This window comes from Notothenia rossii (genome assembly GCF_949606895.1).
Source record: "Notothenia rossii genome assembly, chromosome: 9".
NCBI classification, from domain to species: Eukaryota; Metazoa; Chordata; class Actinopteri; order Perciformes; family Nototheniidae; genus Notothenia; species Notothenia rossii.
In genome coordinates this window covers 10,082,817-10,104,921 of record NC_136907.1, presented here as the reverse complement: position 1 = coordinate 10,104,921, position 22,105 = coordinate 10,082,817, and the positions used below count along the sequence as shown (strand labels likewise).

Sequence of the window (22,105 nt, the reverse complement as noted above, 5' to 3'; positions counted from 1 at the left end):
CACTATCACCACAATGAAACACGTCCAGAAGAATGTCATGCAAAGCTGCCTTCCTTCCTTCCTTCGATTCTCCCTGAACTGCCTGATCTTTTCAATGTGCAGATAGCATGAGGTAGAAAAGATCGCCGATGCTAATGTAGCGTTAGCATTAGCATGTCTCCCCCGGGGGCATCCGGGCTTAAACAGTGTGTTATAGAATGATCACACCGGTTATGACATCCTTTACGCGACTCTGGGATTGGTAGTCTTTCTAGTTGCGTATTTTTCATAGTCTTCTATTTCAACAGTTTTACGACAAACTGTGACTTTTTTTACATGGAAATTATTTTTTTAAGATTGACAAACATCATATGTGTAATCAATGGCACGATTCAAACGGGATCGAAAGATACGTTTTCTCTCTCCATTAACTTCAATACATAATTTTTCCGAAATAAGGTCCCATGGGGGGGAAGTAGAAGGGTGGTACTTCGCCTCTCTATACCTCTAATATTAGAAAATGGTGTAACACTAATTTATCGTTTGAAAAGGTTTTTCATTATTACATTTTGTGCCTGGCACCAATGCAGGGATCTTCCTGAAGTACATAAAGCATGTGTGTTGTCCCCTAAAGATATTGTTGGTCTGAAAGGTCCCTGCTATTGTGTACGCAACTCACTCCTAATAGATACTGGTAAACTATTTCTTAGCGTCTCATTATTTGTTTTTGTTTTTACTCTGTCTTCCACTCCCCTTATCCCATCTCAGTGCTGGAGGTGTTGCAGTTTGGTCGCGATGCCTATGTGGCAGAGTCATGGCTGGCAGGGCAAGAACCTCTGGTGCGAGCAGCAGAGCTGGGCTCTAACGTGGACGAGGTCGAGAGCCTCATAAAGCGCCATGAGGCCTTCGAGAAACTCGCTACAGCCTGGGAAGACCGCTTTGTGCTGCTGGAGAAACTCACCACGGTAAAAACTGTCTATTAATATAGGCATTGATCTTACCTCACTCCTTAAATGTTAAGTTTAGATCAAATCCTGACTTCCAGGGTTATAATTAGGTATATTAGGAAACTTGTGAAAATAAGCATACAGTAATATGAATAACAAAAACAAAAATAAGTAATATAATATTGCCTGGTTTAAAAAAATGAATAAAACTGACTGTAAATACATTTTGTTTTCCAGCTCGAGGAGCATGAGATTCAGAGGAGGCGAGAGGAGGAGGAGCGAGCGCGGCGACCCCCTACACCCCCCCCTGCAGAAGTGGCACAATCTGAGGCAGAAAGTCAAGCACATGACTCTGCAGCCAGGTAACCAGAGGACAGCTCCGGTTGAGCAGAACGGGGTTTGTTTGTACTTCTTTTAACAGAAATGTCTTTATTAACATGCTCTCCCTCCTCTCAAACGCAGAACCAGTCTGGACCAGACCACACTCAATCAGACGGTGTCGGTGAATGGAGTGCACAGCGACAACGACACCTCACAGGTTAGTGTTGGTGTCCAGATACTGTCCTGTGGTGTTACCTAACGGCGTACATTTTCTTTAACAGGTTTCTAATCTAACTGCTAGTGGTCGCCATGTAATTACATTCCTTCATATTCTACATTATTACACGTGTATAAGGATCATATTCACTCCTTCACTCAATCTGTGTTAGGAACATTGTGTGAAATGCTATGAGATAGGTGAGAGTAACACATGCGTCACTTCCGGGCAAAAATGATGGCCTCGCCCACTTTTGGGGGAAAACAATGCTGTCATTTGAATGGCGGTCAATGCAAGTTCTGAAGTTTTTGCCAATCCGATCAGAAATGTAAGAAAACCGTGGATTTTTGGATCTTCTAAGAGCCCGATTACAATGACCAGTCAGGCAAACAATTACATTAAATCATTGGAAATCGACGAGCGGGCTCGATATATGGTTAAATATCGCAGTTGGCGATCGATGTCCATAGATGAGAGTAACATCTGTCACTTTACGGCCCCGCCCACTTTTGGGGGAAACCAACGCTGTCATTTGAATGGCCTGAAGCCACAGAGCTCTTCTTTTACTGTCCTTTCTTCTTAGAGGAAGTACAGAAAAACGTAACTCTGTATTTGTTCTAATGTTTGAGGTGCAATAAACAACAGAGCAGCTTTTTGACATGTTAAAACTATTATTTTCCGCCTCGCTCATGAGAGTAACAGCTGGCGAAATTACAGCCTCGCCTACTGATTTTAATTTAACCATATATCGAGACCGATCGTCGATTTCAAATGATTGAATGTAATTGTTTGCCTGACTGGCCATCGTAATCGGGTTCTTCGAAGATCTAAAAATCCACGGTTTTCTTACATTTCTGATCGGATTGGCCAAAACTTCAGAATTTGTATTGACCGCCATTCAAATGACAGCGTTGTTTTCCCCCAAAAGTGGGCGGGCCGTAATTTTCACCCGGAAGTGACGTAGGTGTTACTCTCATCTATGTCTACATTGATTCATATTACATTACTGATAAAAACACTGCAACATTTTGAGTCCTGTGAGTATCTCATAACTATAAATACATAGTGTTACTGTATGTCTTTGTCTGTTCTACTCTAATCAACCGTGTTGTTTCCATACATTTTCCCTGCTCATGTAATGATTTTAATTGCTTTTATCCAATTAAAAGGAACAACTTTTATTCCAGTAGCCTTTGAATGCAGTTGAATAAATGTTCATCGAAGCACAATACCTAGAAAGAATATTAAAGTCTACACTGGCAGATGAAAATAATCACCTTGTGCAAAGTAAAGTCACAAGATTAATAAGGGAGCAACATCTGTGTTATGACTTTCATCTATTGTATGGTTAGTCCGCACAGTTGTTGTTGACGACTTATTTTAGAAGCCAATCAACATGCTGATGTTACCCACCCAGAAAAAGACATCTTAACAATGTTCTCATTGCGTTTTTATCAGCAGTCATTATCGCAATCGTTGTCAGTGGGACAGAAAACTCAGCCTAAACGTGTGTGTAAGCCAAAGCAGCCGGAGCGTGTGAGTACCAATCCGTGGTCAGCTGTGTAGCCCCCCCCCCCCCCCCCCCCCCCACGCTCAGCTCCTGGTCAACTGCAGTGCCTCTTCTGTTGAGAAGCCATCGCTCTCTGTCACAGATGCAAAAACCATTGCTTTTCTTATTCATGTTTCATCAGTGAGTCCCATTGCAGTCTAACGGCATGACGCAGATTCATGAGCAGGTTATTCTCATGGATCAGTCGGCTGCTGTTCATGTGCTCCTTCTGACCAGGACAAGAGTGGCTTTAGATGTGAAGCCCGGAGTTGTAATCGTGGTGATAAATGTAGCAGATTTATATGTAGTTTGTTTAAGTCTTCCCCTATATGTGTGCACTTCCTGTGGTGAGTGTGAAAGTCCTTTTGGTGAAGTAATGTGTAGAAAAGTATCCTTAGCTGATAGCACAGTACTTATCAATACAAATTGCATTTTACTGTCTGTGGGCTTTTTGTGCAGGACTTTAGGCTTTAGAGAGTTGAACTGTGGTTGAAAGTGTTCATGTAATTTGTGTCTGAGTTTCATTTCCAGGTGCTTAATGGATCATTTAAATTTGACTTAAGATAAAAATGTTATTCTAAGAATAGTTAAATGTACATTGTGAGTCATTTCCTTACGTTTTTGGATATGTCTTTCCTACCAGCTATCCTTGTTAAGTGTAGCATGCATGTGTGGTTATTTTTAATTTGACGTCTTACCCACATGTAAGTACTGTAATTGTGCTGTTTAGCATCAGTGCAGTGTGTGATTATGTGGACCCGCTATGCTGTTATCTCAGCTAATCATACAGCGTCCTCACAGCGAGCGTCGTCATGGCTTCTTCATGTACGGCTGTGAATGGCTGCTTTGCTGCTCGCTGCTTCCATCCAGTCGTGTGTTGTTCCTCCTCCTCATGTTCTGGTTTGACCCACAGGGCTCAGAGTCCGAGTCGAACGGACCCGGCAGAGACAGCGGGCTGGCGTCGTCTCGCCTCGAACCCTCGGCCACGTTACCCAGCAGGGGGGGGGCCGAGTCCGATCCAGACACCATGGAGGGCATGCTCTGTCGAAAACACGAGATGGAGTCCCACAGCAAAAAGGCAGCTACCAGGTGAGCGTTGGTGCATTAAAACAAACACAATTCTAAATTATTTATTGCCTGTTTTGTAAGATGCACCGTAGAACTCATGTCTGTACCTTATGTAACTGGTTTTGTATCATTGGTTGTATCTTTTAAAGTTGTGTATGCCTAGTTCCTACCTTTTTAACCCTTAGATGCCCTTAGAGTGACTGGACCCTACACTCTTCCATAAGTGTGTCTAAAATGACCCGTATTAGAATAATATGTGTTTTTATGCCATTTTGGTTAAGAAAAATCACTTGTATAATATTTAGTATTATATTTTGGTTCACACTAGAAATAATTTATATTTAATTTTTCACTATTTATAATTTTAGACATTTTTTTTACATTTTGAAAAAAAACTGTTAGAAAAATATTGATGCAAAGGTCTCCGCTATTCTGAGACCCTCACAGTATTCCAGTCCCTTTTCAAAACTCATCTCTTCTCCTCTCGTCTAGTCATAGCCCACCCCCCATCAATCCATGCCGGTTGATCAAGTTTGATAGTCCCACACCCCCCACCCTAACCTTCCCTTATATTGTAAAGCGATTTTGAGTCTTTGAAAAGCCCTATAAAAATATAATGTATTATTATGATACTGACAGGTATCAGATCTTGCTGTGTAAAATAATCTTCCTGAGAGGTGTCACTTGTGATGTAGTCTGTGTGGTCTACAGTGAATGTATTCCTGACAGCAACAGGTGATAAGAATCAAAGGTTCCCATAGGAAATGCATGCGGGTCATTTTTGACCCACTTATGGAAGCTTGGGGTAGTAATACAAAAACTACAATTTCTTAAATTGTAAATTAAAAATTTGAATGGCATGATATCCAAAGCATGTTTTTTGAGGAATAGTTGGAATATGAAATTATACAAAAATGTAATTACAAAGATACTTCAAGAAAACCACCTCACCGGGTAGAAAAAAAGACCCACTTATGCATTTAAGGGTTAAGGAAGTCAACGGCATTTCTTACTGACTTCCCTAATCCCTGTTTCTTTGCGCCTACAGGTCCTGGCAGAACGTGTACTGCGTCTTAAGAAAAGGAAGCCTCGGTTTCTATAAAGACGGAAAGAGCGCTAGCAACGGCATCCCTTACCACGGAGAGGTTCCCATCAGCCTCGGGGACGCCGTGTGTGAGGTAGCCAACGGATATAAGAAGAGGAAATTTGTATTCAAGCTCAGGTGAGAATAGACTTGGCAAAGAAAAACATCCCAACAAGGATCCCTGATACAGTAACACTGTTGCTTAAATAAGTCAAATGAAAGGTAATGAAATGCTGAGAATGTATCTGACTAATACTTTACATCTTCGACGCTGTGTCAGCAGGCTCGGGGATGGAAAAGAGTTCCTGTTCCAAGCAAAGGATGAGGTGAGATAAATGGAGTTATCTACTCAAAATGATTACTTTAGTACAATGGTGTTGTTGTGTTGTGGCTCTGTTTGATGATAGTGGAGTATAATATTGTAGCGACCCGGTATAGGGTGCTGTGTGGGTCACTCAAGCATCCCCCGTCTCTCTGCCAATCACAGAGCTGCACAGTAATGCTGGTCTGTCTGCGGTGGGCCTGTGGTTGGGGAGCAGAGGGGGGAGGGCTTGTCTTGTCTTGTCTTATCTTATCTCTTATAATGATGATTTGTTTTTGTTTGAAGGCGGAGATGAGCGCCTGGATCAGCTCCATCATCAGCTCCATGCCCACGGGGTCAGGTGACTCGCCGGTGGGTCCGCGGGCCCTCAGCCGCGCCATGACGATGCCCCCCATCTCCCCCAGCTCAGGGGAAGGGGGAGGAGTCACCATGCGCAACAAAGACGGGAAAGACAAGGATCGTGAAAAGAGGTTCAGCTTCTTCGGCAAGAAAAAATAGAAACACTTTTAAAAATCGATGGAAACAACATTTACAACTAAATTTCAGCAAACAGAAGCAGGCAGAGAGTAAACTGCTCTCAGATCAGCCCCGGGGGATTCTCAACGTGGCTTTCAGAGAACTTTGTTCAATTTTCCTTCTCTCTGATTCTCTCCCTCGCCAATTTTTTTTATCCGTAATTTAGTTTTTCGTTCACCAAAATCATATTTCACATTAAGCTGCACCCAACTATGAAAGCCCTCATCCAATTTCAGCCGACCCGCTGAGATTATAAATCTAAGTCAGTGTCGGGGGGTTTGGCATTAACAGGGATTCAGTTTCAATCCACCAAAACGGCCTTCCTTCAACACGAATAGTTTCTCTTCAGTGAGTCTTCACTAGCTGAGCCGTTGCCATGACGAGCCGCTAATAAAACAATGGATGGTGGCTTTCCACTCTGATGCACACCGGTTTTATTTCCCCGCTCTTAAGCGCTCTGTTTTTTTGGGAAGGATCACATCAGTCGCTTTTTCTGTTCTCGGTATTGATGTTATTAACCTGACCGATATTTTTGCTGTTATTATTATTATTATTATTATTATTATTTATCTTTTGCTATTGCTGGTTTGAGAAAACAAAGTAATTAATTTTCCAGTAGATAATCTTGATTCATGTTGTGGAGAGAAACACTTTTGGTTAAACTAGTGGAGAATGTTGGGCTTGCCCTTGTATGTATTATTATTATTGATTTCCTTTAGGAATGACAGTTGATGAGGTGTTTTGAGAAAAAATAAAGCTCATTGAATTTTAGCAGTGTGCAGATCACAAGTTTCATTGGGAAAATGATATATATATATTTAATAAGTGGTTTTCTTTTTTATCTTGTCTCTAATTTTGCCTGTATTTGATTTCCTTTGAGTGATCTTTTTCTGCTTGATTTTCACATTTCTTTATTTCTGTACAAAGCAGATAAGATTAGTTTTCTAGTGTGTGTGTGTGTGTGCGAGTGTGTGTGTGTGTGTGTGAGTTGTGGTGCCGTGGATTTTGCACGTTAATGTTATTCCTGCTCAAACGTGGCCAGATGAATGCTGCTTTTCGGCTCCGCAGACAAACATAATAATTACTGGAATTATTTCATAAAATCAGCTTTTCCTTTGCTTCTGGTTTTTAATTCTATGTAAGCTGACATTACCAATGAAGTTCCACCAGACGGTTTCATTATTTCTGTTTTTTTAAGTCTTCTAATATCTATTTCCGTTCTTAATTTAATGGTGTGAAGGCATGGGGGCAGTTTGTAGATAAAAAAAAAAAAAGCTGAAGCACATTTTCTGTGGCGGACGCAGCTGAGCAGGACAGATGGACAGGTCTCATTAAGTGAAGAGAGGGATGTGGAAGTGATTTTGGACTGGAAATATGCTTTATGTGCTACCTGACAGAGAGAGGAGCCTTACTTGAACCCACAACAGATTCACAGACCCCCTTTTTACAAACCCATTCGAACAGTCTTAAAGGAAGATATCGAAATACGGAGACAAGAATGTTGAAAATGTGCCCTGTGGCAATGATCTTGTGTATGTCAGTGGATTTCAATGAAGGTACAGCAAACATCACAGCAAAGAGGGGAAGAAAATCCTAAATTGTCTCTTACATGAGATTGCATATGTGGCATGACTTCATGTAGGTTTATACGTGTATGTGTCTCATCATTGCCATCTCTTCTGTGTTGATGTACTCTTAAAAACGTGAGATCACTTCATTTCCAAGGTTGGCGATAAACGAATTAAATGTAATTGGCATTTGCATTGATCCAGAACATGATAATGGCAATATAGTTAATGTAAAATGTGTTTAATAGTGTCCTCAAATAGGGTACATGTTTGAAATGACAAGAGCATTTACAGTATATTGTGAGACTGTAGGCGTTAGTACAATTTTATATGAATTGGTTGTTAAGTGTTATTATTGTAAGTCACTTCAATCCAAGTTCTAATTTGCCTTTTCTAACTGCCAAAAATGCAACAGGAAGTAACAGGATAACAATTCTGAATTCAGGAGTTTAATGGAATATTTGAGGTAGGTTGCGAGTTATAACATATTTGTAATTTAGCACACCTTGAAAGCAACTCTTCAAAGCTGGTAATGGATGCACACGCCATGCCTTGGAGGCACAGGAATGTCTCACCAAACTGTTGAGCTGAAAATAAACTGGATGCTGTTTGAACAGGTTGGCCTTATTTATTAACAATCTCAATTGAATGTGGAACCAGTGATTTTATATTTTAAATCTAACACCCTCCAAGCCAGAAAATTACCTAAAGATGGACTTTGAGACAATTTGACAGCACTTGACTACCTTGTCTCTGTCAGTGGGATTTTGTATCTAGGGTGTGACGCAGCTCCCGGTGTAAGCAGCCTTAAACTTAAGCTGCTCTATTGGGGCTAAGTCAGTGAGGTCGGTGCATACATAAGTGAGCCAACGCAGTTATCGTACATTGTGCACAATCTCCAGGAGTCAAGTGGATTAGCTGTTTCCAGTGTCTATAGCTACCTTGTTCTGGACATCAGATAAAGCCTCCAGTTAAGGACTAAAGGTCACACAGTGTATTTTCTTATCAGCTCATTTGAATGTGAATGATTCGAATTAGTTTGGCCAAATTGGTCATGTGAAGCAGAAATATTTCTCCTACTTGACATACTGTACACCCACATTAAACCTGTGCTGTATATTTAATGCAGAATGACCCTGGCGACCTAGTATTTAGGGAACGTCCTCAGCTGGCTGTGATTTCACGTTGCATACGGCATCCGTTCAAAAAAGGAGCGTTGTGCTACTGGTGAGCTTTGAACAGAACATTGGGAGTGATGTGTCGTTGTCAAAGAGAGGGGTTTTTGGTTAAGAGAGTACTTGAAACAATGGGTTACTTGATGAAGAAAAACAACCACTTTTACTTGTTTGGTATTAAATATTGGTGAAGTTATGCTGGTGACGATTTGAGCTTCCTCTTTTAGAAGGCGGCAGGGTATTTGCTGTCTAGTGGGAGCTTGTATTTTTGCATCCAGTGGTCTGTCTTGCAGCATTTGATAAGCCTGTCCTCCTACCTTCATTTCTCATTACTTTTGACGAATGTCTGTTCCTTCCTCTGTAATTCAGAGTTGTTAATACCAATACTATTATTAATTGCTATTATTATCACTATTGCTACTGTTGTTACTATTACTACTACTGTTACTAATGCAACTTATTATTGCAAAAGTTATAACTGCTGTCCATTTTCAGGTACGTGTCTGTGATACCAGACCCTTCCACACGATGTCAGTGTGCTGTGGAGCATTTTCATTATGAATCGAAAAATAATGTTTGTTGACTTGTGTATCTACATCTAATATTAGGAATAATAAAACATGGTTTAAAGAAAATCATGATATTGTTTGTGGGTTTTTGATGATAAAAAACATTCCAGCTTGTATTCTATTATGAGCATAAGAGAGAACAAGTGGGACATTTGGATTATGGTCAGTCGACAAACTGACCATAATCATAACCATCCATAGCTTTGTCTAATATATACAGAGCTGGATAGCTGTTATCATCCTGTTTCACACAAAGAAGATTATCACAGTATTCATGTTTTTCATTTAGTCTGTTCTCGTAAAATAGTTTAATATGGTTCCAAGTAATTTAACTCAGGAACTTTATACAGTCAACGATCCAACAGCACCTTGCAGAATTAAATATGCTACCAAGTAATACCATGAAGCAGCAAAAGGGAAGCCAACCGGCCACATCTGTGAGGTGAGGTGATCTACGGTATGTATAATGTGTAATTTAAAGAGAGATATTGCAATTTGAATAGGGCTTTCATAAGGAAAGTGAGCTAAATCTGGGCCAAAAGTTTTGATCATTCGAAGAAAAAAAATGCATTTGAATGCTCATGTTTTGATCCTGAACTTTGAAAATGTCCTTTTCAAACTAAAAACACGTATTTTCAAAGTTTTTCAGGTTGAATATCATTTTGATTCAGTAATAGCAATATTTTTGTATTCTAAAGTAGTGTTAATTAATAAATCGATATATAGCTTGGGGGAAAAAATATGTGAATCTGATGCTATGAAACCTGTATATGAAAAAAAACAATGGATCAAATATCAAAATGAAATGTGAAAATTAAAAATTATAATTAAAAAACGTAAACATTAAAGACAATTATGTCATTTATTTAGGAGTTCTTGCAGTAGGGGTGTATGAATGTGGACACATTTCTGATGCATCTGCAGCATGAGGTCAAGGATGATGGAGTAATGACTGGTAAGTTAATGGTAATCAGTGGTTGCTGGGAAGAAGGACGTCATAATCTAAAGAGCTGAGCAAACCTTCAGTGAGAGTATTGAGAGGAGGTCAAATCAGACAGCATAATCCAGTGCTGGAGGGTAATTAAGTACATAATGTAGATACGTACGTACAATTCTGATGTAGGCCTAATTGTACCTTATTTATGTTTACCTACTTAATACTTCTACTCCACTACAATTCAGAGGCAACTATTGTACTTTTTACTCCAAATGGGTGTAAAGTGGGGATAAGGCCAATGGCCCTTCCGCCCTCCTAGATAGGACCCCAAAATCATTTTGATCTCAACAAAAATCAGATGTCCACCAAAAATAAATGTATTTAAAATAAAAAAAGATGTAAAGAAGCCTAAATATAAACCATAAAGAACATTAATTCGGTTTGTATGTATCTTTTTTTTAAATGTATTGTAACACTGTAATTTAACTTCACTGTAAGTTTTTAGATGTTACAGTAATCTGATTACTTTTCTTTTTTAATGTATTTGTAATCGAATACAGTTACCTTTTTTTTAATTTATCCTGACGTAATCTCATTAAACTTTTACTCCCCAATCCTGAATATAACTATGTCATATTTAAAAAGGGCCGCAGTGATCTCTTCTACATGTGGTTCTTTGAACTACCAGTAAGTGGCGCTGTGTGTTCCTGCTCCTACAAGTCCTGACGGAGGGCACACCTTCCCCGCGGTCACTTCCCCGTGTATTAAAGCAAGATGGCAGCTGTTGTTGAGAATGTTGTCAAACTGTAAGTGTCGGACTTATTTACACACCTTTACACCTGGCTATTTGTCATTATGACATGAAAATATGTTCATATAGTTACTGTGTCGCTAGCTTAGCAACATTTACCACTGATTTAGTAAGTTTAGCCAACGTCAGAGCGTCGTGTGTGTTCATATCCTGTTAGTTAGCATACATGACGTTTCTGAAACACACGAGTCTGTCTAGTTAAAACTCATTTGATTTGACAGTTAGAGGTATCAGAGTTACCTGTTGTGTGTTTCACTGTCCTCAGTTGAGTCCAGCTAACGGTAGGTCTCGCGCTAACTGCGTTTATAGGAGTAAATACTTTAACATTAATTAAAGACTGGCCTTAAACATTGGTGGGAGAAGTACTGAGGTCTTGTGCTTAAGTAGAAGTACTCAGGTCTTGTACTTAAGTAGAAGTAGAAGTACTCAAGTATTGTACTTAAGTGGAAGTACAAGAGTGTATAAATACTACGTTACAAGTAAAAGTACCGTATTCAAAATGTTTCTCAAGTACAAGTAGAAAAGTGTTGGCATCAAAACCAAAAATCTAAATACTCATTATGCAAATTAGCCATTTAGGAATAATATATGTTTTCATTATAAGTTTTCCTGCATTAAAGTGTTATCAAAGCTGGTAAAGGTGCAGCTAGCTAAAAATAATTGTAGTGGAGTAAAAGTTAAAAGCAGCATAACATAGAAAAACTAATGTAAAGTATCTCAAAATTGTACTTAAGTACAGTACTTGAGTAAATGTACCTAGTTACTTTACACCACTGATTTATCATCGATCCTCGTATGGGTAAACCTACTTTGTAATAAAACCGATTATGATTATAATACATTTGATTGTATCTTTCTCATATTTTCATTGTAGTTGTTCTATTATAAATAAATGTTTATATCTGCTATTATATTTGACATCAGCCTGTTTGTTTTTTTTGGAAGAGAAGCCGCCCTTAGCTTTCCTCACAGGGAAAAGGCTCCAGGCACTCTTTGAGTATATTTACAGTATGTTGAGAACACTGCACCCTTGTGACTGTGCTGACTACCAGACTCTTTGTTGTTGATGTACCAACAAAAGAGCACCTGTTGTTGCTCTCACTAACGATTTAGCCTGAAGTACAGAGACACGGTAGTCCTGTGAGTGAGCAGCTTTTCTACAGTTGAAGGCAGCACAGCAGAACAAGACAACAGGCTTAACTAAACACACAGAGAGGTCCACAAGTTTGAAGTAAAACTGCACTGATTGTTGTGTTTTACCTATGAGCATCAAGCATCTGTCCCTGGTTTGTGGGGTTAGGATGGGGGAGCAGTACTACAGAGACGCCATGGAGCAATGTCACAACTACAACGCCAGGCTGTGCGCTGAGAGGAGCGTCCGGATGCCGTTCCTCGACTCTCAGACCGGCGTGGCGCAGAGCAACTGCTACATCTGGATGGAGAAGAGACACCGAGGACCAGGTGAGGCTAACATGTAGTGCGCCACAAAATGTACTCTACGCATCCCTGCAGATTTGACATCTAGTTCATTGAGCTGGATTTTTTTTAGTCCAATGTTGAGACTGAAGGATCTTTTTAGGAACATCAACAATCAAAGTATTTTTTTAGAGATGAACTGAATGGCTGAAAGTAGGGATGCATCATTTGGGTTTTTATACCAATTTTTTTTTTCTGCTACTCGAGATAACCAATGACTACCAACCACAAGGGCATTGCTGCTATTGTTTTACTTTGAAAACAATCAGCCTGATTTAAACGCATGTTGTTAAAAATTGCCAAGATGGAGAGTTTCATCTCAACTGAGCATAAAAATGGCTTCTTAGCATTTTTTCATTTCACCTTCCTCCTCTTTCTTTAATATGTTTTAAATACTTTTAACAACTAGCTTAAAAACAACAGAAGGATAAAAACCCAGACCAACCTAAAGAAGAAACGAATACTGACTAAAAGGAAAGTCAACACATTTTGATGGGAGAACATTTTTAACATTGAACATAAAACATTGAGTGTGATTAAATCAAGCTTCCAGCTCCTCTCCGCTTCAAATGAGAATGCTAACTATCCAAACCAACTCTCTGTTTGCCCAGAAAAGGACCAGCTTCTGTACTGGAATAGGTTCAGTGTTATGAATGTGCTCTGATGTCCCTCAGGCGTGGCTCCAGGGCAGCTCTACACCTACCCGTCCAGGAGGTGGAGGAAGAAACGTCGATCTCATCCTCCAGAGGATCCCCGGCTTATTTTACCATCCGTCAAGTCAGGTACCACACCTCTCAGCTCGGCCCATCCTCACTTAATCAAGTCAAACCTTAAGAAAACGTTCTATAAACGGCTATGTTTTCCAGGCATTTAGGAATAGCTGCAAGCTTTCACACTGTTCTTTAAAAAACCTGCGATAATACAGGTATTGAAAAAAAAAGAAATCATGTTATTGTTACACTTATAATCTTGCTTAAATAATCCAGCGCCTCTTGGATAACTTCTAATTCTAACAGTTAGGGTTAAATGATACACAAATGGCTGTAATTTATGTGCCCAAAATAGATCATAAAGAAAGTTTAAGGTGTGTGTGTGTGTGTGTGTGTGTGTGTGTGTGTGTGTGTGTGTGTGTGTGTGTGTGTGTGTGTGTGTGTGTGTGTGTGTGTGTGTGTGTGTGTGTGTGTGTGTGTGTGTGTGTGTGTGTGTGTGTGTGTGTGTGTGTGTGTGTGTGTGTGTGTGTGTGTGTGTGTGTGTGTGTGTGTGTGTGTGTGTGTGTGTGTGTGTGTGTGTGTGTGTGTGTGTGTGTGTGTGTGTGTGTGTGTGTGTGTGTGTGTGTGTGTGTGTGTGGTCCAAAAACTGTATGGCCTTCCGACGGAACCTCTAACCACCAAACATAGGTTCCTACCTTTATACCAACAGTGTTGATTGGCTCTTACAACTATATTAAATCACTTCCAGGTGATTCTAATATGTTTTGCTTGTGTTTTTAACTTATTTATGTTTTATTCAAAGAGGTGGATGTAGGACTGAAGAAGGACGCTCTGCTGTCAGCGGACGGCAGCAGCCTGGAGGCGCTGCTGAAGGGCGAGTCCGTGGAGAAACGAGCAACCTCCGAGCTGCGGGGGTCCGAGGAGGACTCGAACCAGTCTGACTACACCGGAGGCCTGAACCCCTCGGGGCGCACCAGAAAGGTTGTTCTTTTCAGCCTGAAGAACATTTAGCTTGGATAAGGGTGGTTCAGGCAGACGGCTCACGTGTTTCTTAATATGTTTATTAGAAGCAGCATAGAGTTTGAGTTTGGCGTCTAGGCTCGGGCCTCATCACTCCTCAGATTTACAAAGAACATTGAGTGATGATTAGATAACTATCCCCCGAGCCTTGGGGTGGAAGCTGGGGTGGAAGCTGGGGTGGAAGCTGGGGTGGAAGCTGGGGGGGGGGGGGGGGGGGGCACGCGAGCAGCAGCAGCAGCAACATGAAACACAGCAGGAACATGAACGCAGCAGCAGCAAGTGATCGCAGCAGCATAGCGAGGCAGAGGCAGGAAGACCTGGCAGCTTAAATCGAGCGGCATGTTTAGGAGAATGTGATTGGTTGGTTGTCAGAGGGACGAGGTGCGTCAGGTGTTAATGTATCATCGGTGCTCGAGTTGACTTCCTGAACTAGCTCGGAGGCTTCGCCCCATTTGTGTTTAAGAATGAAAGGTGAAGCACAGACAAGAGGGAACCATCTTTTGTCGTGTTTCTTTCTTATTGTTTGCTGGTTGATCCGGCAGGAAAGGGGATAACAAACACGCTGTCGTTTACACCAAAAAAGTTAGGATTCAAATCTTATTTTGCCAGGGTAGTTATCTTCAAATGTAATCAGGCACAACAATGTCATTTCAACAGTATATAAAGTACTTCATCTGTCGTTTAATTTTCTCATTTCCCCATTGCTTCAACACAGAAAGTCCTGGAGCCAGATGACTTCCTGGATGACCTGGAGGATGAAGACTATGAGGAAGACACGCCTAAAAGAAGAGGCAAAGGGAAGGGGAAGGTACAGAAAGACGTGTGTTTATGTTTATGTTTCTATATTGCTCTATAAGTCACTGAAGATTTCAGAAGATTAGTCCTGGGTCTAGGTGCCAGTAGATGGCCTGATGTAGCTTGTCTAGTCTTATGGTCATGCTCGTCTCTTGTGTAAACTATCTCTGGGTCTTTTGCTAAATTAGAAAAAAAAAATGATGTGTGTATAAATAACGATGTGTTGTCCTCAGGGTCGAGGAGTGGGGGGGGGCAGGAAGAAGCTGGACACGGCGGCGCTGGAGGACCGGGACAAACCGTTCGCCTGTGACAGTGAGTCCTGACGGGGAGAGTAGAGATCGCAGATGTTTAATTTGATCAATCAAAACTTTTCCCTCGTTCTTAATCGCTCTTCTTTTAGTCCTCTGTCTTCTTGCACGTCTTATTCCTGCTAACTTTGAGCAAAATCTGACACATTGGAAACCGCTAATAACGGTTACAGAGATCGACTACTTAAAATCCTGCGATAGAATCTTTACCGTACAAAAATATAGTAAAATGTGTATAAATATGTTTATATTTGTTATTTATAAGGCATTGAAAGTCTAACATTTATTTTCAGGGCTTTTATATAATGTAGTATATATTTCTATTATGGCACTCTCAGTTTCATCACTTTATATTTTAATTAATATTTTTGAACTAATGCCAATCAGGTCAAAATCTGCATGTGAAACAAAGGGGGAAATCCCTTCATAATCAACAAGTAATTGGATGTAGATTAGTAACTGAAGTTTATTTTAGAGCACATTTAAAAACAAATAAGTATATACCAAAGTGCGATCCAAGCAACAGGCAGATAACAGAATGCTTAGTCGAACGAGAGGGACTAATAGTGATCAGATGGACAGATATAGTCCCTATAAGAGGTGTTACTGTATTTAGAAAAGCTACTTTGTGCTCGGCTGTATTGTTTTGTTTGTCATTATTATATCAAACATTTCTAGTTTGATTTCTTAGCCAGACTTTTCAAATGTCTCCACTTTCTGGGGGGAAATGTTCCTCTCAGTTCGTTGGTGTTGTCAGATGTACGGCTTGATGTGTTTTTCTTATAAGCCCTTCCAGCTGCTGACTGTGACCCTCTGAGCGTCTCTGATCGTATTCCTCTGAGTCTCTGTCCGTGTCTCTTCTCCTTCCCTTCTCTCTTTCAGACACTATCAAACAAAAGCATATTTCAAAACCTTCTGAAAGAGGTATACTTCTCTCGTTCCTTTTACTCCTGTCTGCCTTGTCTTTTGTCCTCACTGCAATGAATGTGATCAAAATCATGTTGTTATGGATCGGTCTCAACTGTAGGCCCTTTCACCTTACAAAAGATAAGCTGTGTCCCACAAAAAGTCATTTGTCCCTTTTTTTTAATCTGGACCTGAATGCCCCACAGATTAAGATAAGAAGCTTTAGTTTTCATCTCTCTTTGTGACGTGTCTTTAGGTTTGTTCCATTTGACTGAATCTCAATCTTCTTGTTCCTTCATTCCTCTGCTCCACCTTTGCACCCGGCACAGTCTCATTCACGTTCCATGCGCTGCCTTTTTGTTTTGAATCGAGTCTGTATGCACACAATAACTTGGCATGTGACTAACTGTGCGTCTTGAGCAACTTCACTCAAATGCTCCGTAAAAAGAAAGGAACATTCAGCCTTTAAAGGAAGTGAACATTAGAGAAAGTATGGAAGTGAAAGAGGAAGTGCTTTGTCATTGGGCGTCATCTCCTCACAAACCTCACACACACACTCCCTGGGATGATAGCGGCACACGGTAGCATCTTTGTCCCTCATGATGTCAAAGACTAACCCTTAAACAATCACACCGCGGCACCTCGTACCCCACAGACTGACTTCAGATCTGAAACATTACACATATGTTCACATTAGCCCCACGTTGCTATGATTTATTAATGTGAATTTACAGATGTCATATACACTCGAATGTCCTTTTGAGAGGGCATCGAGTTGAATGAGTTTATTAGAAGGAGTCACTTGATAAACGCCCCAGAGTTCTGCTCTTAAATTGAAGAAGTAAGAAAATGATTGCAGATGCGTGTTGCTTTCAGTGGCTCGGATGCTATCTCTGATTTTATTAAATACATGTCACAGCAGCTCCAGACAAGAGGAGGTGGTGTCCGCCATTGCATCAGATCATGTTCTTCATATTCAACCGTTCGACCTTTCCCTCTAATGTCGTTGCTTATTGAACATAAAGTAGGATACAACCGAAACTCTGGGTTTTGAAGTGACCTCCCTCCTGTCCCAAACACTGTAAATAGAAGTTGAAGTGTAAAATGTTTGTAAAATGAAACCTTTTGACGGTTATGGATATCCTACTTCTGAACAGTTGCTATTTAATCTACTAAATTATCTAAAAAGGCTGCTCAAATCAGTGTGTCATCGTAAAGGACGGCTACTAAAATACAACAATCTGAACAATAGAATTATACAATAGTGGAAAGTATTTATGTTGCTCTCAACTGTCCTTTTGATATCTTCTGATCAGAAGTAATACCCCCTGAGTCCCCCCCTGTTCACTACTGTCTTCGTACTGCATAGACTCGTGGACTCCACTCGTGTATTCTCTGTTTTCATACATGTGTTTTTTTCTGGTTTTGGTGGCAGTCTGTGGGAAGCGCTACAAGAACCGTCCCGGCCTGAGCTACCACTACGCCCACTCCCACCTGGCCGAGGAGGAGGGTGAGGAAGAGAAGGAGGAGATGGAGATCAGCGAGCCCAACCTGCCGCTGCCCAACGATCCCAAAAGTAAGAGATCATTCGGAGAGTTCAGATCGTTCAAAGTAAAGCTGGACTTTGGAGAAGCTGAACGCTGATGCACTCTTTCACCCTATTTCTCAGCTGCCAAGAAGGGCCCAGATGGTATTGCATTGCCTAATAAATACTGTGATTTCTGCCTGGGAGACTCCAAAACCAACCACAAGACCGGCCAATCAGAGGAGCTGGTTTCCTGCTCCGACTGCGGACGCTCAGGTACGTCGGAGAACAAAACGTTTAATATATGCAGCTGAAAGAGTAGCAGTCTATGCATTAGAGCAATAGCTCACGACAGGCGGAGGGCGGAGGGTTTCTGCCTCGTTACTTCTCTGCTGTTTTCTTGTCCCAGTCAGTTTGCTTTTCAGCCCAATTGTATCCAGTTAAATCGACCGGACTTCTTTCTGCAGATGTGAGCGTCCTTAACAACGGTCGATAAGTCCTTGCTGCACATTATCCCTTACATGTTTCCGTCTTAAGCTTTGTTAGTTAGTTAGTTTCGTAACGGACGTAATGTAACGGTTGTATCTTCTCTCAGACGCGGAGGGATACTGACTTCTTGTGAAAAGTAACTACAATTCTACCCGTGATATACACTCATTATATCACGGCTAAGAACCAATCAGATTGCTTGATTTGACTTGTCCGTTTTATAAATAACCATTTGTCCCCTCTGTGTAAAGAGAGTCTGAAAGTTTCAGTATCAAAGACCCCCTCTCTTTGTGTCCTGATCCATTTATATAAAAACCTGATTTTGGCCACTTTATGATGTCATAACGTTTTTTGGCGTGTGTAGCCATTAGCCAATCCCCAACCAAGGTTGACCTTATCACCTCTTTGTAACCAAATATCTCTCAGAGGGGCGTGGGGAGGGGCTCCTTATTTTCATCTAAAGCTACAGACAGAGAATCAGCACTTTGGAAACAGGGCTGAAACAGAGGGGATTATGGGTAATGCTGCAATGATCTGTTCGGTGTTTGGAGCCAAACACTTCAGAGACATGTTTTGTGTATATCTGAGACCTATAATATATTGATGAAAAACGGTATAATAGGGGAGCTTTAAATCTATGCAGCTAAAAGAGTCTTTGCATTAAAGTAACAAACCATGGTGTTCCCTCAGGCCACCCGTCCTGCCTGCAGTTCACCCCCGTCATGATGGCCGCTGTCAAGACGTACCGCTGGCAGTGCATCGAGTGCAAGTGCTGCAACGTGTGCGGCACCTCGGAGAACGACGTGGGTTTACTTGCGTTCAGTTATGGTGTGTGCTACACAGTGCGGAGGTCTGATGTGTGTAATGTTCTTGTTTTGTTCCCAGGATCAGCTTCTGTTCTGTGATGACTGTGACAGAGGGTACCACATGTACTGCATCAACCCCCCCATGGCTGAGCCTCCAGAGGGTAGGTTCACCACGCGGCAAAAACACAATGTCATTACTGAGCCAGGGGCCTCAATAAGATTAGATAAGATGTACCTTTTAATCCCCGTGGGGAAATTCAGTAGTTTAACGGCAACAGGGTAAGATTTGAAAAACGGGACAGCACAGATTAATTAAATGAAGGATAAAATCAAAGATAAAAAAAATAGTAAATAACTATAAAATAAGAAATTAACATATATACATATTTAGTCATGTGTACATATTATTTATATGTGTGTGAAAAAAATGTATTTTATGTCCAGTATTTGTGTCACATTGTTGACCCCTTGTTGTGCACTAAGGGTCCTATAAGGGTCCTTAGTGACAGGGATGTAGTTTGTAGTCATTTCGGTATAACACTACCTCTTTTAACATACAATATACTGTTGTATGTCTTACTTTAACGGTATTTATTTTTTTGTATATTTATAATCCATATAATCGTTCTATTTCTTTAACCTCTCTTACACCTTATTTCCTACCTGGCATTAAACCTGATTGTGTTTCTGAAGCACGTACGTCTGAGACACTCACAGATGTTCTCTGAACTGTGTGTCCCTCAGGGAGCTGGAGCTGTCATCTGTGTCTGGACCTTCTGAAAGACAAGGCGTCCATATACCAGAACGCGTGATCCCCCCCCCCCCCCGTCGTCGTCGTCCGCTGCAGCAGAACGCTTCGCCTTTCAACACCGATGAGAAACTCCTCTGCCCTGCTGAGCTCGGAGGGAGAGCTCAGAACAGACAATACGTTGTGAAAGGGGAAGTATCCCAAACAAACGGCCCTCCCTTAGCTTCAGATATGACTGTTACACAGTTCCAAGCTCAGATGAACCCCCCCCCCCCCCCACGGTTTTTATTTTCACCTCTTTGCCACATAGCCAATTTGAGCAGCACTGAATCTCAACAGAAAACACATCAATCTGTTTTTTTACACATTCACTCACACACAGTGGCTAAAACAGCAAATCTAGAGCTTGTTGGAATCAAGTAGCATGCCAGTGCTTGGTCATCGTAACGCAGAAGATTTTATAATATTTATATATTTCTATGGTATATAATAGTGTTAAGTATGTAATAATTAGGGAAAAAAGAATGGTTGTGTAATGGTCTTTTTATTAGTGCCCATTTCATCATTATGGAAATATCCACGTTTTTTAATGGCACTGCTGATATTTTGGTGGTTCTCTCGATGGAGTCAAAGGGATCGGCTGTAAATGATTTTCCGTCTCCTGCCACACAGAAACAAATCAGGAAGCATAAACACAAACACTGACACGTCAAAGTGTCTCCAAAGGCCGAGGGGCTCCAGGGACGTTAGAGGATGCATGAGGACATTTAGCATGTTTTATTCAGGCTTTGGGGCCTTTTTGACCAAACTGTAGGCTTTCCCTCTCGTCCTCTCATATTTGAATTATCACTCCGGTCAAATCAACAATCCTTCTTGCGTGATCAGCCAGATGAAGGGGTTTAGAAAAAGCCTTTGTCGCTGTGTTTTAGCAGTTTGCTCTCCTCGCAGCATATCTGTTGATGCTGTGACGCCACTAGATGATTTCATTGTAATTGAAGACTTTGTAGATGGCTGGAAATGTTAAAGCAATATAAAAGCTCCTGTAGGATGCTGGGATGAATGGCAGAGTCGGGTTATGTGATACTTCTTTCTCAGTCAAATGCTACAAATATGGAAGGCTCTATATTGTAAAAAAAATAGATGATCATTTCTATAGAAGTTTGGAGAATTGGCTCGATTTGTTACTGCTTCCATAGTTTTATGATGCAATGGTCTGCTTACTTTACCTCAAACAGAAACAGTATTTAAAGGGGGGAAACATGCTGTTGAGATGGGTCAAAGGCAGAGGGATGTGTCTGCTTCTATAACTGCGTATTCTACAGGTAAACAAGGGCATGCTCAGCATCGTCTGCACTTCATATGCTGCATAGCGTTAGCTCTGCAAAGGTGTTGGTGAGCAGTGTAATATAAACTAACCACGCTATCATGTTGTTTCAATAGCCAACTAACAATACTTAAAACATTACATGCATATATCTTGGTTTATTTTTACTTATTTAGAGACAGTGGCTACTAGAATATTTGGCTGGTTGTTTTTGTATTAATGGATCATATTTGAGTACCTGATGGGGATATGTTGGGACTAAAGTGGAATTTGCTCTCTAGTTATTCCTGTGATCCTCAGCTCTCTTCCGAAACTCGAAACAAGAAGCGAAACCTGTAATGTGATTTAAGAGACAAATTGTGTTTTAAATAGACCCTCCAGAAAAACGTGGACTAAATTCCTTGATTATGAGATTAAACATGCGGGGGTTTTATGTGATTTTATGCGGTGAAATTGCGAGAAGTTGCGAAATATGCGTAAATATGCTAAATATGCGGTGGAAAAGAATAACAATTTTTTTTAAATATTGGGCTGTCTTATTTATTCTCTCTCACACACAACCTGCCACTAACGTTAAACCCCTTTACTATTCAATTAAACACATTCAATGTTTATTTACTGTAAAAGCAATTGGGCTTTTTTAATCTCACCCCCCCCCCCCCCCCCCACACACACACACACACACACTTCTCCGCCTCATTCTGTTTTCATTTACTCGTTCGTTATCTGACCAGCTTCAATCTTGTAGGCTACTCACTTCGTTTCTTGTAGCCCTCGAAAGGGTTTTCGAGGTTGAAGCCTCGGTGAATGTGAGTTGTTTGGCTTTCTTGTTCGCAGCAGCAGAAAGCATTTTCGAATGTTTGAATGAATCAAAGTGGGTCGTCACCGTCGATTTTCTCTTATGCTCCAACACACAGTTGCACGGGGTGCAGAAT

At 40.9% G+C, this 22,105-nt stretch overlaps 2 protein-coding genes across 10 annotated transcripts in view; both read left to right on the top strand.

The window, feature by feature from the left end:
* sptbn2 (spectrin, beta, non-erythrocytic 2) overlaps positions 1–6,774 on the top strand; it is a 76,899-nt gene extending 70,125 nt beyond the window's left edge. For 3 of the 8 annotated variants that reach the window (XM_079647421.1, XM_079647420.1, XM_079647424.1), the window contains 8 exons: positions 748–944; positions 1,164–1,288; positions 1,389–1,464; positions 2,923–3,000; positions 3,927–4,102; positions 5,130–5,303; positions 5,446–5,491; positions 5,773–6,774. In XM_079647421.1, the coding sequence (XP_079503547.1) occupies positions 748–944; positions 1,164–1,288; positions 1,389–1,464; positions 2,923–3,000; positions 3,927–4,102; positions 5,130–5,303; positions 5,446–5,491; positions 5,773–5,985 (1,085 nt within the window). In that variant the 3' untranslated portion in view covers positions 5,986–6,774. The remainder of the gene's footprint in view (positions 1–747; positions 945–1,163; positions 1,289–1,388; positions 1,465–2,922; positions 3,001–3,926; positions 4,103–5,129; positions 5,304–5,445; positions 5,492–5,772) is intronic. The other 5 variants (XM_079647419.1, XM_079647425.1, XM_079647423.1 and 2 more) reach the window with 3 other exon arrangements.
* Positions 6,775–11,000: 4,226 nt separating this feature from the next.
* dpf2 (double PHD fingers 2) lies at positions 11,001–20,458 on the top strand. Of its 2 annotated transcripts, XM_079647447.1 has the most exons (12): positions 11,001–11,058; positions 12,364–12,524; positions 13,214–13,321; positions 14,052–14,230; positions 14,985–15,077; positions 15,298–15,376; positions 16,255–16,296; positions 17,714–17,854; positions 17,948–18,079; positions 18,983–19,095; positions 19,178–19,259; positions 19,843–20,458. In XM_079647447.1, exons 1-12 carry the CDS (start codon positions 11,027–11,029, stop codon positions 19,908–19,910), a joined length of 1,230 nt encoding a protein of 409 aa, XP_079503573.1. In that variant the 5' UTR covers positions 11,001–11,026; the 3' UTR covers positions 19,911–20,458. The 2 variants fall into 2 exon arrangements, with proteins under 2 accessions (XP_079503573.1, XP_079503574.1); XM_079647448.1 differs by lacking the exon at positions 16,255–16,296.
* Positions 20,459–22,105: the final 1,647 nt, after the last annotated feature.

Coding starts and splice junctions, on each gene's coding strand:
- dpf2 (XM_079647447.1), top strand. CDS start 11,027: ATGGCAGCTGTTGTTGAGAATGTTGTCAAACT. Junction 11,059..12,363: donor GTTGAGAATGTTGTCAAACT/GTAAGTGTCGGA, acceptor TTGTGGGGTTAG/GATGGGGGAGCAGTACTACA. Junction 16,297..17,713: donor TTCAAAACCTTCTGAAAGAG/GTATACTTCTCT, acceptor TTTTGGTGGCAG/TCTGTGGGAAGCGCTACAAG.